This window comes from Lottia gigantea (genome assembly GCF_000327385.1).
Source record: "Lottia gigantea unplaced genomic scaffold LOTGIsca_118, whole genome shotgun sequence".
NCBI lineage: Eukaryota > Metazoa > Mollusca > Gastropoda > Lottiidae > Lottia > Lottia gigantea.
In genome coordinates this window covers 709,192-723,083 of record NW_008707180.1, presented here as the reverse complement: position 1 = coordinate 723,083, position 13,892 = coordinate 709,192, and the positions used below count along the sequence as shown (strand labels likewise).

Sequence of the window (13,892 nt, the reverse complement as noted above, 5' to 3'; positions counted from 1 at the left end):
TGGTTTTAGTTATCAACACATTTTAAATACAATGTTAGGAAGCGACCGTTGAAGATGTAAATGTGGTGTTTTTTTTTACCAATAAAATCCACAAACTGACGTATTTGTATCCTTGTCAAAGGATGGACGACGGTAAATAGTCTGGATCTGAACCGTCGCCCAATACAGGTAAGAAAAACTCTGATGTCCCTGCCAGTGCTTCCGAGAGTTGGCTTTCGCTCCCTTGTACCAAAAAATATTAAAGGTTACAGCCAATTCACGATCTTATACCGTGTATACAGTACAGTCTTGTTTGACTTAGGGTAGGTTTGACCAGCCTGGTACCACTTTGGCTAAACGTGGTTCAGCGAACCAATGTGTGGCGTTGTAACTTACCTGTTCAGAATAAACAGTATCTAAATACCACTTGAAACTTTTACATCCCAATCTTTCTCGTAACTCGACTCTATCAGCAACCGCACTAGCATTCAATGTTCTACCCTCCTTTCTTGAAGCGAAGTAATGTTTCTAAAATAGGATAACATAGTTTAGGATAACAGCTGACGAGATACATTCTCCAATTTTATTCATTATTCATTTTTATCCCATTATTTGCTCGAGTTCAAAGTCGTTTTCAATCATGTGCCATTCATTGGTATAAATAACGTGCATACAATCCCAAAAACCTTTGTTGGTTTTGGATTAAAAGCCGTAAAAATTGTTTTTGTATGTGTTTATCAAATTTCAGAGGCAAAAAACCGGCAGCAAATATGTGGCTATATTATGCTGTATCGAAAATATGCACCAACCTTATAAACATCCATCCATACCAGGGCTACTCTCTCCAGATTTTCTAAGTAGGTAGCTAATGAATTATCCCCAGCACCAGGAATTCGGAAAATATGACCTACTCTTGAACACGGAACCATTTCAATGCGTCCACCACACATCCATGTCTAAAAAACAGAGCACCACAATCAAATCATAGTTTAAAGCGGGTCACTAGTCTTCCAGGAACCATGGGCACTCCATTAGGCTTACAGGAGTCACAATCAGTCTTTTTGTCTATGGGATGTTAATGACCTCTTTCTAAAAAGACCGTGATTTTTGTACGATCATAATCTATATAGATTCTTTAACAACGGGATATTTCGGGCGAGTGGCAGGTTTACTTCGAGTCATGTCAAAATTAATTGATTGCTTCTGCATCGAACACTGTTTCTTTCATAGTGTTCGTAATACAAAGGTATTAGAAACGAATAATTTGTTCTTTAAAGGGGGGATTTTCTTCCTCAAATGACATTAGACTCCCATGACAGTAAACGCTGGAAGGAGATGTTTATAAAACCTACCTTAAAAGATATTTCAAAGTTTTCACCGCCCCATAACTGAAAATTTGGATCAAATTCACCAAGAGTTCTAAAATAATTTTTGTCTATTGCAAATATTCCACCAGTTGTCAAAGGGGACCTAAAAGAGAAATCTAGTAACTCTGATCCATCGATAATTAAGCATTAGGTACGTACAGGATTGCATTCGTTGAAATAGCCTATGGGGATTTCTACTAGTCTTTGACTGAATACAGGTGTCCTTTCATACAGGCTTTACCCTTCCACTCAGGCCAAGGCGTCTAGTCGTTCGGGTGGGTCAATAACCCAAGTAGAGGCCCTGTGTGCTACAAGCTGTACAGGTTCACTGTACACTGCCTGGCGTTGTTCGTCTTTATTTGCCCAGAAGATGCAAAAAATTATGACGTAAAACACCATTAAATTTATTTTAATTTTCGGATATGCTTGAAATATAACTTAATTAGTTTATGTCCAAACTTTATACGAGATCTTCTAGAGACCTATGCATTCTATTTGGCGATGTCATTTGAAAACCTCTGATAACTTTATAAACGTAGAAAGGAGAGTATGTGTATATAAAACAGTAAAGCCTTTCCCATATATATTGATCATATAAGATACATGTCAGTACTTATAGATAAAAGAACAGAGAACATCTAGAGAATATCATTGCTAAATCCTGACCATTTGCTTAGCGGCGGGATAAATCAACTATAGGCGTGAACACCTTACTTACCGTATGGGAAATGTTTGAGCTGTGACGTTTCGTTCAAGGTCAGGCTTTAGTGGATCCCACCTTGTAGTCAAACTCCATGTAAATCCAGGCGTGAATACTGGAGATGGTTGGTATAGCATTGTATCTTTGTCAACAGCATCTAGAACCGGAGAAACTACAGTTTGCCTGTTCTCCTTTATTCTGGTTAACAATGGCTCTATCCATCCTACATTTACTTCACAATGACTATCTAGAAACATCAACACCTAGAAAATTTCAATGAATGATTTGAACTACATAGTAATAGTTCTCTTTAATCTTAAAATCCCGTCTGTGTGTGTATGTTTTATTCGTTGCATCCAGCAAATAAGGCACATAATGTGAATCGGATCATGTGCCAATAGCTTACTTTTGGTAAACTGTTAGTTTTCAAATAAAAATTTAATCAATAATATATCTCGTTTTACGAAACTGTTGATGCTTGTTTACACCGAAGTCCACATGAAACTATAATTGTTTAAAATGCCTCCCAGTCCACCATAGCTCAAATCTATCTATGGTAATGTTATCTTTGTTGTAATCATGTAACGTAAATGTCATTCTGACGCTTTGAGTTCGCTTACAGAATTTATGTTCCTTAGGAACATATTCAATTCTATTCTCATGTATATCATGTTTATTACCACGGTAAATACTCGCACCAGTTCTGACTCAAGAAGTCCAACAGCGACAAGATTAGTCATTTTGGGGGGTTGACATGAGTCTTGAATATATGTAAATAGTCTTCAGAAATACTAGAAATGTACGAAAATCGGATAATTCCACCAAAAGTATAATTTAAAACTAGGAATTTCTTGTACTATTTCTATAGGTGGTAGTAAGTATCAATTTGTTAATCAACTGTCTCTTATGGCGTTTCAGTTAGTTGACCAAAAACTCTTATAAAATCGAATCCCCGTGTTTAAGACTAATTATCTTTACCTGCCCTTGAGCTCTTCTTGAACCAAGTACTCTTGATGCTATCACACCTAATCGCTTAGAATTATGAATGAGAACAACATTAGAGAAATGAGTCTTGATGTAATCGTCTAATGGTGCCTTTAGTTCGGCTGAAAAACAATACGGAAATGGTTAAATGAAGATGAATTACTTTAGTCTTCAATGCTATTCAGCTTTATATTAGCCTACATCTCTAATACAAAGTAATATATACATCACAAGCGTTCAACTTCCGTGTGCTTGAAGTATGCTTTTATCACCTGTAAATAATATGTTTAATTGGTGTTCTTTATATGATGTTCTCAGGATTGCACCCTAAGTAATCAACAAAAATAAATGATCTCAATAGTTGCATGTTCATAATCATAGGAGGTAATACATCATGCAAAACGAAACCAAGGAGAGTTCTAATCGATCTTAGATTTTCTTCACACGCTCAGTTGCAATCGAATTACCATTCAAAATTTATTGGTTTCAGTGTAACAGGTTGACCAATGAAATTATAGGACAACAGTCACAGGACGTGTCTTGTTCTCTTAGTACGTCCATATTTGTTTTTATTTTGAAGGCAATACAATTAAAAGCATAGGTAGGCAATTTGTTCTTGTGATTTTCTTGATATTTCATATGAAGAAATGCACCCTTCGAAGAAACTATAGTCAATAATGTCTGTTTACAAGATAAGGTAAGTGGTTTCAACCGACGATCGATACAAAAAACCTTGTGATACATTCAAGAAGGTCATGAAGATCTTTGAAGCTTCAATCTGCACAGATCTTTGAAGCTTCAATCTGCACAGATCTTTGAAGCTTCAATCTGCACAGATCTTTGTAAATTCAAGTAGTTAGTAAAATGATGAACAGTAAATATGTCTATTTTGGAAAATGAAATGCCCTTTGTACTATTTTTACTATTCTTATAAATTTCTTACCAGAATTACTGAAGTCATCAATAAGAATAATTTCAGTTAATAAATTTACAGGAGTTCTGTTGATAACTGAATGTACTGTTCTCATTAAAGTTGAATTCGCCTCATTTATAAAACTAATAATAACACTAACGGTTGGTAGCGAAGTTGTATCATATTTTCTGGTTCTACACCTAAAATAATAAATGTTTACATAAGAACCTGACCAACTATAGAAATTGTGCAATAAGAGTGTCATTGTATATAAAACCCATATGAATCCGTAATGATGTCCCTTTGAATCGTCTCCACATTTCCCAGGAGGGTTATCATAGATTGGTCATCTTCAAGATATTTATCCAGGGCCGATATTTCATAGAATCGTCTTGATATTTTATAGATCATCTTGATATTTGATAGAACCGTTATAATATTTAATATATATGTCAAGATATCTAATTCAACACGAAATAAATTTAAAGGATCGTTGTGAACTTCGTAATAGTTCAATGATGCATCACATTTCTTTTAAACTTCATGCTATTTCATGTAGTGCAGTAGATACATCTCCTAATCATATTAAAAAATAATAAAATTTCATAAAAGTAAATTTGTAAGTGTCTTCATTTTAAGGGATTATAAGAGGTTTTCTTTCCTGGATATGTATTAGGGACTGTTTTAGCTTCTATTTGCACTATTTTCTTAAACTCCTTAAAATCTAAACCGGCTATGTCGTTATGACGTCACTGTCTCAAAAATTGGCTTACACGAAGTTTGCCATATAGTAATGCATAATCTGGTCATGTGATTTTGGTCAACAAAAATAACGGTAACCGTGGTGTAAATGGTATAAAAAGTGGCCCGATACACAAAAAAAGATCAAGAGAATATCCCTTGAAATGATAACAAAATATGATACTAAATACATAAAATAAATAGGAAATATGTTCAAGTTCAAGTTATTGGTCTACTTACAATTGGTCTCTAGAGTCAGGAATTGGTCTGTCTGCTGCTAGTCTATCACTTAGAAATTTATTAAAATTATATGTACGTAATTGTTTTTGATATAAATTTTGTTCTGTATCGTCTTTGATGACACTAGCTTCATAAACAATCTGAGTTTCTGGCATTATATACGGATTAAAATCATCTGAATACGACGCAAAAGACTTGTTGCCATGTTTGGTTTTAAAGTAGTCTTGCAAATATATCGCACACAAAATGGCTGATATTGATGTTAAAAAAAGAAACAGTTTCAGATGAAAATAAGATTGCGGTACATATTTACTTTTGGTGTTATTCATTCGTATTTTGGTGGGATTCTGAAATAAAAAACGAAAATTAAAAGACCTAAGAGGTCTTAAATGTTCTACAGTGTAAAAAGGATTAAGAAATTTTAACCTGTGAGTTTTTAAATTTTTCTACTCGGAAAATAAAATCGAGTTTGATTTAAAATACAGGAAATAGGATACACAAAGGTTATATATTATTGAATAATAAACCCATAGACAGAACATAACATCACTTACCTGAGATCCAAAAAGGAACATTTTGACGTTTCTTAGTTATATCTTGAACTTTCAACACCAAATGTTTCTGTTAATTTACTTCAAGACGTCCATTACTAACTCAAGGAGTAAATATGGGACACGTATAGAAACAACAGCTTGTCAACTGTATAAACCATTTTTGATTTTTATATTTGACGTATCATATGAGAAGCACTGAATGGTTTAAACGTAGTAATCAATATACATGTAGTTCTTTTTCTCATGTGTAGCCTGCAATGAACCATGAACAGTTAATGCCTAGGCTTGAGGAAAATAAAGACCATAATATTAAAGGGGTGCATATTCCACTTTTTGTAAAAAGTTTTCATTATCAAAATCTTATGAATTATACCTGAAAAACTGTCTAAAGTATAATATGCTATTTATAACTTAGTATTTCCTTGATCAAACTGAATTTGTTTGAAAAAAGGTTAATTAAAAAACGGAGTAGGCTACTAATTGTTAATTAAGCAGTTTGAGATATATTTCTCTACGGCGTTGATATATCAACGGCTGCATTTTTTAGTTAAATCTTTCAGATACGTTAAAGGGTACATTTCTTTAGATTTTGGTGTATAGTTTTCACAAATTTGAGCAAAAAAAATTTTGACCTACAAAAACAAGCGGAATGACTAAAGATGATCTAAATCGAAATTAATCCGTTAATTAATGAAGACTATTTCAATGTATATAGTTACCTGAAAAGGAATCTCATCAGAAAGCTTGTTCGCCTTGTTAGATATTCAGATATTAAATATAATTTGTCTCATGCAAAGGGTAACCTGTTTACTTATATCCCGCTACCATGAGATTCAAGAAGGCAAAATCAATATATAGAGTCTAGCTCAGTATTCGAGCAATGCGTTTTTATCATTCATTTTGAATAGTAAAGTAGGTTTCGTATAATATGGCCCTAGCCTCCGTTGTCTATATTACCACTTACTTTCTCATGCTCAAAATCTCAACCACGTCAACTACGAAGTTCACTTTTTAGCTTTCACTCAAATACTGTACATGCGTGTTTTGTTTTCGAGGACATTTCGTACCGTTAGTTTAGGTTCTCATAACAGAGGTTAATTCTAAAGGGGTGGGGGGTACCTCAGCTTCTCCACAGCAGGTAATCTAAACATATTGCACTATGTTGGTTTCAAAGTCTTCCAAATAGTCTAGCTCATTGGTTGATGAACTAACCGAGTTGCACCCCTTATTGTCAGTTTATAAGTCGGATAAAACACTCCCCTCAGGTTTTATGATATTCAAAACCATTTTTCTACCTCGGAAGCCTCTAGTAAGTAAACGTTGTAACTTTGTACTAATGACAAAGTTACGAAAGCACATGCACGGCAAGATTTTAAATATCATAAAAGCTCTCTGCGTATGTCATCCTGTACACAAAGTTCCTCACATAAATGTTCATATACTCTTTCAGAATGAAGTCAAAACAAAATAAAAGATCCTCAAAGATTAAACGAGATAATGACAACAAAATGAATTTGATTCCAGTGAAAATTAATAATAGTTATGCAGTAATAGTTATAATGCTAGCCGTTAGTTTACTTTATATTCATTATGTGTACAAACACACGTATGGTGGTCCTCCTCAATCATTCTTTGAAGAAGAATATTTAAAGGAGACGTATGAATTGGGAGTATTGAAAGATCATTTTGATGAACAGCAACATGCTGAAGGATATCGATTACATCGCTTTAATCAGTTTCTAAGTGATAAACTAAATCCAAATAGACCAGTTAAAGATTTTAGATGTGATTTGTAAGTTTTTTTTAAATTTTATTATCACTCTATATTGTTCCTCCTTTTTATATTTCTGTATCCTATATTTTTCATTTTCTCTGCTGAATACCATTTTTGTTTACCATTTTCTATTTTTGTTTACTATTTCTATTTTTGTTTACTATTTTCTATTTTTGTTTACTATTTTCTATTTTTGTTTACTATTTTCTATTTTTGACCATGTTCTATTTTTGTTTGCTGAATTGTGGTATTATTCTACTTGTGTTAGTTGCGTCCTTATCTTATTTATATTGCTAATGAACGTTTATAGAATCACTTTTTCTGCAGATGAATTTTATTGACCAATCAAAATACTGACTGAAATATCGATCTGCTCAGGAGAGCTTATTGTGTGCAGACACAGGGGCCAATTATTTTTCTTAAATGTAATATCTATAATTTGTATTTTTAGGTGCAAGGCCATAAAGTATAACACAAGTTCTTTACCAACTGTTAGTGTTATTATTAGTTTTATAAATGAGGCGAATTCCACTTTAATGAGAACAGTACACTCAGTTATCAACAGAACTCCTGTAAATTTATTAACTGAAATTATTCTTATTGATGACTTCAGTAATTCTGGTAAGATTTTGTGTACATGTATATATCATTATATTCATGTCTTTTGTACTTGCTTGCACTTTTATCGTTATTGAACAAAATGGTTTGTTTACAGTAATTTGCTTGGAAATCAATCATTAAAAGACATCAACTAATATATTGACATGTTCAAGACAGTTTCCGATATAGAATCTGATCGTGCTTCAGAGCATGTGGTTGAATAGTTGCAATTCTGTTTAAATGAATGAATACTGCCAAAGGTTATCCAGACCGGGTCCGGATTGAGTACGGTTCACTTAAAACGGGTCAATATTTATGGCAGTGTAAACGCGGTTATTGGTTGTGAATGACTGAAACAGTTTTTAGTCCTTATAATGACTCTAATTTTCAGAGAATTTGCAAAAACCGTTAGAAGAATACGTCGAGAGTCATTTTAAGAAAGTAAGACTGTTTCGAAATACTGAAAGAAAAGGTTTGATTTATTCACGAATAAGAGGGTCAAAGGAAGCCACAGGTCAGGTCAGTCAGTTTTCATCCTCACCGTGATCATCATGGGCATCACAAGCAAAATCAACATCATCAATCTTCTGTACAATTCCTTGATGATTATTTCGAAAACATTTCTACAAAGAAGGTGTTTTATTTATAAGCTTATCATATTCTAAACCGACATGTTCAGCAATATGGACTGTCGTTTCTTTCTTAATGACATTTTAAATTTGACTTTGAGCGACACGTTTGTGTTGAATTGTTGGAAAACCGAGAGTCAGATTTTAATTTTGAAAAGTGATATGGACAGATAGAATTGGGCTCTTTCTGATGGGAAAACAAATATGTAGATGAGTTAACTTCACTGGAATATAGTATTCATGTCTAGAGTTCACATTATTTATTAAATTTTCTAGGTGTTGATGTTTCTAGATAGTCATTGTGAAGTAAATGTAGGATGGATAGAGCCATTGTTAACCAGAATAAAGGAGAACAGGCAAACTGTAGTTTCTCCAATAGTGGACAACATAGATTCTGATACTATGGTCTATAAAAACACCGTTCTTCTGAAGGCTGGGTTCAGATGGAATCTATTATTCAGATGGGAAGCTTTACCAGATGGAATTGAAAATAACCTAATAGAAAAGTGTCTTCCCTTAGCGTTAGTATTTATTAATAATAGTCAATCTGCGGACATCGGAATTTTTGGTACATTATAGTCTGTGTGGAATAATGATTTACTCCTACCGCACACATATCACGAATTCTACTTGTCAGGACCTGCACTTTCATGGGGTTTTTCGCCTAAGCCGGATCATCTTCCCATCTTATTTTAAAGGCTAAACGAGTCAGTTGAATGACAATTAACCTTTGGTACAACAGGTAGATTTCCATTGGTTTAGCTACAAACAAATCCCATTTCTGAGACTAATGCATGATTCCCTTTGAGATATTTATTAACTTAACTGTATACCATGCAATTATTGTAACATGTAGGTTGTATAAAATAATTTGAAAGTTGCCGTGAAACAGATTTGTGATTTTTTCAGATCGCCTACCATGGCGGGTGGATTATTTGCCATTGATAAGGAATACTTTAGAGAGATTGGGGAATACGACCCACATTTGAAAATATGGGGTGGCGAAAATCTTGAATTATCATTCAAGGTACGATTACGATTCCTACATCTTAAGCTCAAGACAGTCATCACAGAGGATGTGGCATGAGACCAATCTGTGTATTCTTACTCACACTCAAAATCTTATCTTATCTTATCTTTGATATGAAATCAAAACAGGTGCATGTGAAAACATGTTATTTTAGGTTTGGCAATGTGGTGGACGTGTTGAGATTATACCATGTTCCAGGGCTGGACATGTTTTCAGAAAATCACGACCAAACGCAGGACCTAGTAATACTTTGCTGAGAAATACTGCTCGTGTAGCCAGTGTTTGGATGGATGAATACAAGGTAAGCCTCTTAAGGTGTTGTTAAGTGTCTTCCTAAACATTTACCCAGATCGTAAACATTTACCCAGATCGTAAACATTTACCCAGCTCCTAAACATTTACCCAGATCCTAAACATTTACCCAGATCCTAAACATTTACCCAGATCCTAAACATTTACCCAGCTCCTAAACATTTACTCAGCTCCTAAACATTTGCCCAGATCCTAAACATTTACCCAGCTCCTAAACATTTACCCAGATCCTAAACATTTACCCAGTTCGTAAACATTTACCCAGTTCCTAAACATTTACCCAGTTCCTAAACATTTACCCAGATCCTAAACATTTACCCAGCTCCTAGACATTTACCCAGATCCTAAACATTTACCCAGATTCTAAACATTTACCCAGTTCCGAAACATTTACCCAGTTCCGAAACATTTACCCAGGATCCATGAGATGCAGCTGCAGTCACTCGTGGGAATTTGTTTTAGCTTGTTATAGCCAAATTGTTTTTTTATTATAACTTGGTGTGTCTAAAATTTTGCCGACCAACAATATTTGATGAAAAAATATCTAAAGTGACGAGGATTTTAATTTCCAGACCATACTTGTCATCCCTTTAACAGATCTTGGAGGACTGATTCATATTGTCACGTTCTAGACGCTTTATCGTTTATTGTTGTATTGTGCTTGTAAACCACAATATCCTTGCACATGTTTCGCTTACATTCCATGAGATAAGGCTTATTCTTGGTGACCTTAGATCTTTGCTACCACTTGATACTCTTTGAGTCAAGCTGACTAACGATTGGGAGTAAGCATCAGTTGTTTGCTTGGATGTTTGTGCCTTTTTAAATGTATTGTGTGTGTGATAAGTATGGTGATCGGGATCGCAAAGGTGGTAAAAGTTGGGCGTTAGTCATGTTTTGTGTCATATGAATAGTTTCCGGTCTGACCGGGTTATTACTTAAAAGGACAGATGCGCCAATCTTTTTCACCAATCATACTTGAGTCTCAGAAACGTGATTTTTTAAGCTAAGCCAATCAGTAATAGTGTTCACAGCTCTACGTCGAAATTTGAGACTTCAAACCCATGTGTGACCAGAGTTATCTGCGTTGGAATGTTAAAATGATGACTCGTCATTTTAAGTTACTCTGATATATATATATAGAAAAGACATGTATAGAAATAGTGGGTAAAATTCCTAGTTTGAGATAATTTTGAAGGAATTTAAGTACATTTCTAGTACATCTGAAGACCCCTAAAATGGCCCATCTCTACCTTTAAGAAGTTAAGGTCATATCACAGACAAATCTGATGCCGGTAATATTCAAACAAACAGTGTAATACAGTTTCTTTATTTATAGGTATCAAAGCAATCACATTCGGGTCAAAAGTATGAAAAGAGTCCGATTATTTATGTACATTTTCCCACACACTTATTCAATTTCTATATCTTTTATGACTTTTGAATAGAAATATTTTTATGCTGCCAATCCCAAAGCTAGAGACGTGGACATTGGGGATATCTCTGTTCAACTCAAACTAAAAGAAAAACTTGGTTGTAGAAGTTTTAAATGGTATTTAGAGAATATTTATCCTGAACAAGTAAGTTGGTCACTTGATTCAATCTAGACGTTATTCTGTTCTTCTGTTCCGTATATTGAAGCAATAGTCATATTTACATGTAGTTGATCTGAGGCTATACGAGGTGTATAGACACTTCTGCAGGTGAAATCACAAAAATAGGCTTAAGTTGCGTTGCTTCTTTTAAGGGGCCGAATGATATTAGGATCAGAAATTGTGAGAGATTATGTGCCAGCTTCAAAATAACAGGAATTGCTAAAAACTTGTATTCCCTTTGGAATACAGATATATTTATTTTTGTATTCATTGTAAAATAATTCTTAGTTTTTACATTATGATAATAGAGGGAACTATTCTTGTTATATGCAATTCATTTCCTTTGATTTAAAAAAAAAATATCCTATTTTCAAAACTTCACCATGACGTTCTGGTTTAACTCTGCTTTTCAACTCTTCAATAGACATTTTAAAATATAGCAAGTAATTAGGTATATAGGCCCTACCCCACTCTAGAATTATTTTATCATTTAGACACTGCCAGATAATCCAATATTTATGTATAGAGAAGAAATGATAGTAACAAGAAGAGAGGCTGTTGTAAGAAAATCTAAAGTGATTAAACCTATTCGCACCGGACAAGTACGTTATTTAATAAGAATTTTCCTGCCTTAAATGATCGGTGCTTTAGGTGTTGGAAAAAGATGGTATAGACTCTATGGCCCATAACATTACAATTACCAACAGCCGCTCATTGTTGACTATCGAATGGATCTGTAGGAGGTGATAGGATGTAAAATCAGCCCATTCACAGACTATGATCATTTATGTGTATGTATTACAGATATATCATAGTAAATCGGGTTTTTGTGTTCAATATCAACCAATGGTAGGACAACACATGGTGATATTGGGACGATGTTCTGACCACAAACAAACTCAGGTATATCCTTCTACAACTTTTTTTTTAAAGAGATAAATTGACAATTCTGTAGCACGAACTCGGTCTCCTCATCTAATGATTCACAGAAATGTCACTGAGAATTGTATCATATGCATCTGATGACAAAATTGGTTTTCGCTTGTTAATTGTAATTAGATCCATTGACATTTTGGAAAAAACTTGACAAAGCCTCAAATATAAGAATGTGGCATTTATTCATTTGAATTCACTACATTGTAGATATGGATGGAAAGTAACAAAAATGAATTTCGATTAGATAAGACAGAATTTTGTTTGGATAGTCGAAGTGGTGCTGGGAAAGTCTTAGTTGTTCACTGTATATTTACTGGAGAGCAAGTATGGATATGGCGGGAAGATGGAAACACGGTGCAGTTATTTAACCCAGCAAGTGGAAAATGTCTCCAACCCATAGAGAATAAGGAGAACTCTTATTTACATTTAGTTTATTGTAGAGACGATAATGTTATGAATTTTGAATTAAGTTAGAAGTATATTTTTGAATATTTTGTCAAAGAACTGAAATTCATTCAGATGTTGTGTAAATTGTATAATAGGTTGCATCGTATCGCGAATGTGGGTATTGACACTGTCATATTAAACCGAGGAAGTATGACGAATGTGGGTGTTGTTTGGACACGGTGAATAGGATGCTTACTGTGAGAATGGACTATAAAGAAGGGAACTATCGTTAGTTATTCAAAGCTGCACACTTCTCATTTTCCAGACACATTAACATAACCTTAAAGGGATTATAAAGAAGTTTTCTAAAGTAAAGAAGTTTTGTAAAAAAAAAATGATAGCATTAATTTGAACCATTTTAATTTTCGAACGCAGACGTCCGTGATTTCTGCTCAACGTCTGATCGAAAAATGAAATGGTGCAAATTGATGCTATCAGTGTTCCCGATGCTCATACAAAATTTAGAAAACCTCTTTATACAATCCCTTTAACCCTGAGCCAGTGCCTACCATTGAATAGAAAACTGCTACTCTCCAATAGTAACTTTTTACTTTACTTTTTACACTAACTTGCTACCTAAAGAGACATTCTGCATTTTTTGTAGGTCGAAAATTTGTTTTGCTCAATTTGTGAAAACTATACACCAAAATCTAGAGAAGTGTGTGCCTTGGCGTATCTGAAAGTTTCAACTAAAAAAGGTCCACCCGTTAATTTTTAAACGTCTAAACTGTTTTTAAGTAAACTTTAAGAGCTTGTTATGCTTTATGGAAGTTTTTAGAGGACTACTGTACAGATTTAACTTAAATAAACGCCTAATTGTAGAAAAATACGTATTCTAAAGGTTTTAACTAACAATATAGAAAACTAGGTCAACCTGCTTATTGAAAATTTGTACTCTCCATTTTTAATTAACCCTTTTAAAGCAAATTCAATTGGATCAAGAAGATACATTTATATAATTTGCATACTTTAGAAATATTTTCACACACTATCGGAGGAATGAATGTAGCGAGTTATTATTATGAATTAAATTATTTAATTTATTATTTTGACATCATTAAAAATGTTTAAACTTACAGAATATCAGTGAC

The 13,892-nt window shown here is 33.8% G+C and overlaps 2 protein-coding genes across 2 annotated transcripts; one reads left to right on the top strand and one right to left on the bottom strand.

Annotated features, from left to right (window-relative positions):
• Positions 1-378: 378 nt before the first annotated feature.
• Positions 379-5,001, bottom strand: LOTGIDRAFT_53273 (hypothetical protein; the record flags this gene model as incomplete). Its single annotated transcript, XM_009047899.1, has 7 exons — positions 379-507; positions 789-935; positions 1,332-1,449; positions 2,065-2,309; positions 3,025-3,117; positions 3,954-4,143; positions 4,925-5,001. Coding segments are annotated over 7 exons (999 nt in total), but the record flags the coding sequence as incomplete, so codon positions are not given.
• A 2,036-nt stretch (positions 5,002-7,037) lies between these two features.
• Positions 7,038-11,430, top strand: LOTGIDRAFT_137806 (hypothetical protein; the record flags this gene model as incomplete). Its single annotated transcript, XM_009047898.1, has 7 exons — positions 7,038-7,270; positions 7,704-7,873; positions 8,244-8,371; positions 8,758-9,002; positions 9,391-9,508; positions 9,666-9,812; positions 11,272-11,430. The coding sequence occupies 7 exons, from the start codon at positions 7,038-7,040 to the stop codon at positions 11,428-11,430; spliced, it is 1,200 nt and encodes a 399-aa protein (XP_009046146.1).
• Between the last annotated feature and the right edge of the window lie 2,462 nt (positions 11,431-13,892).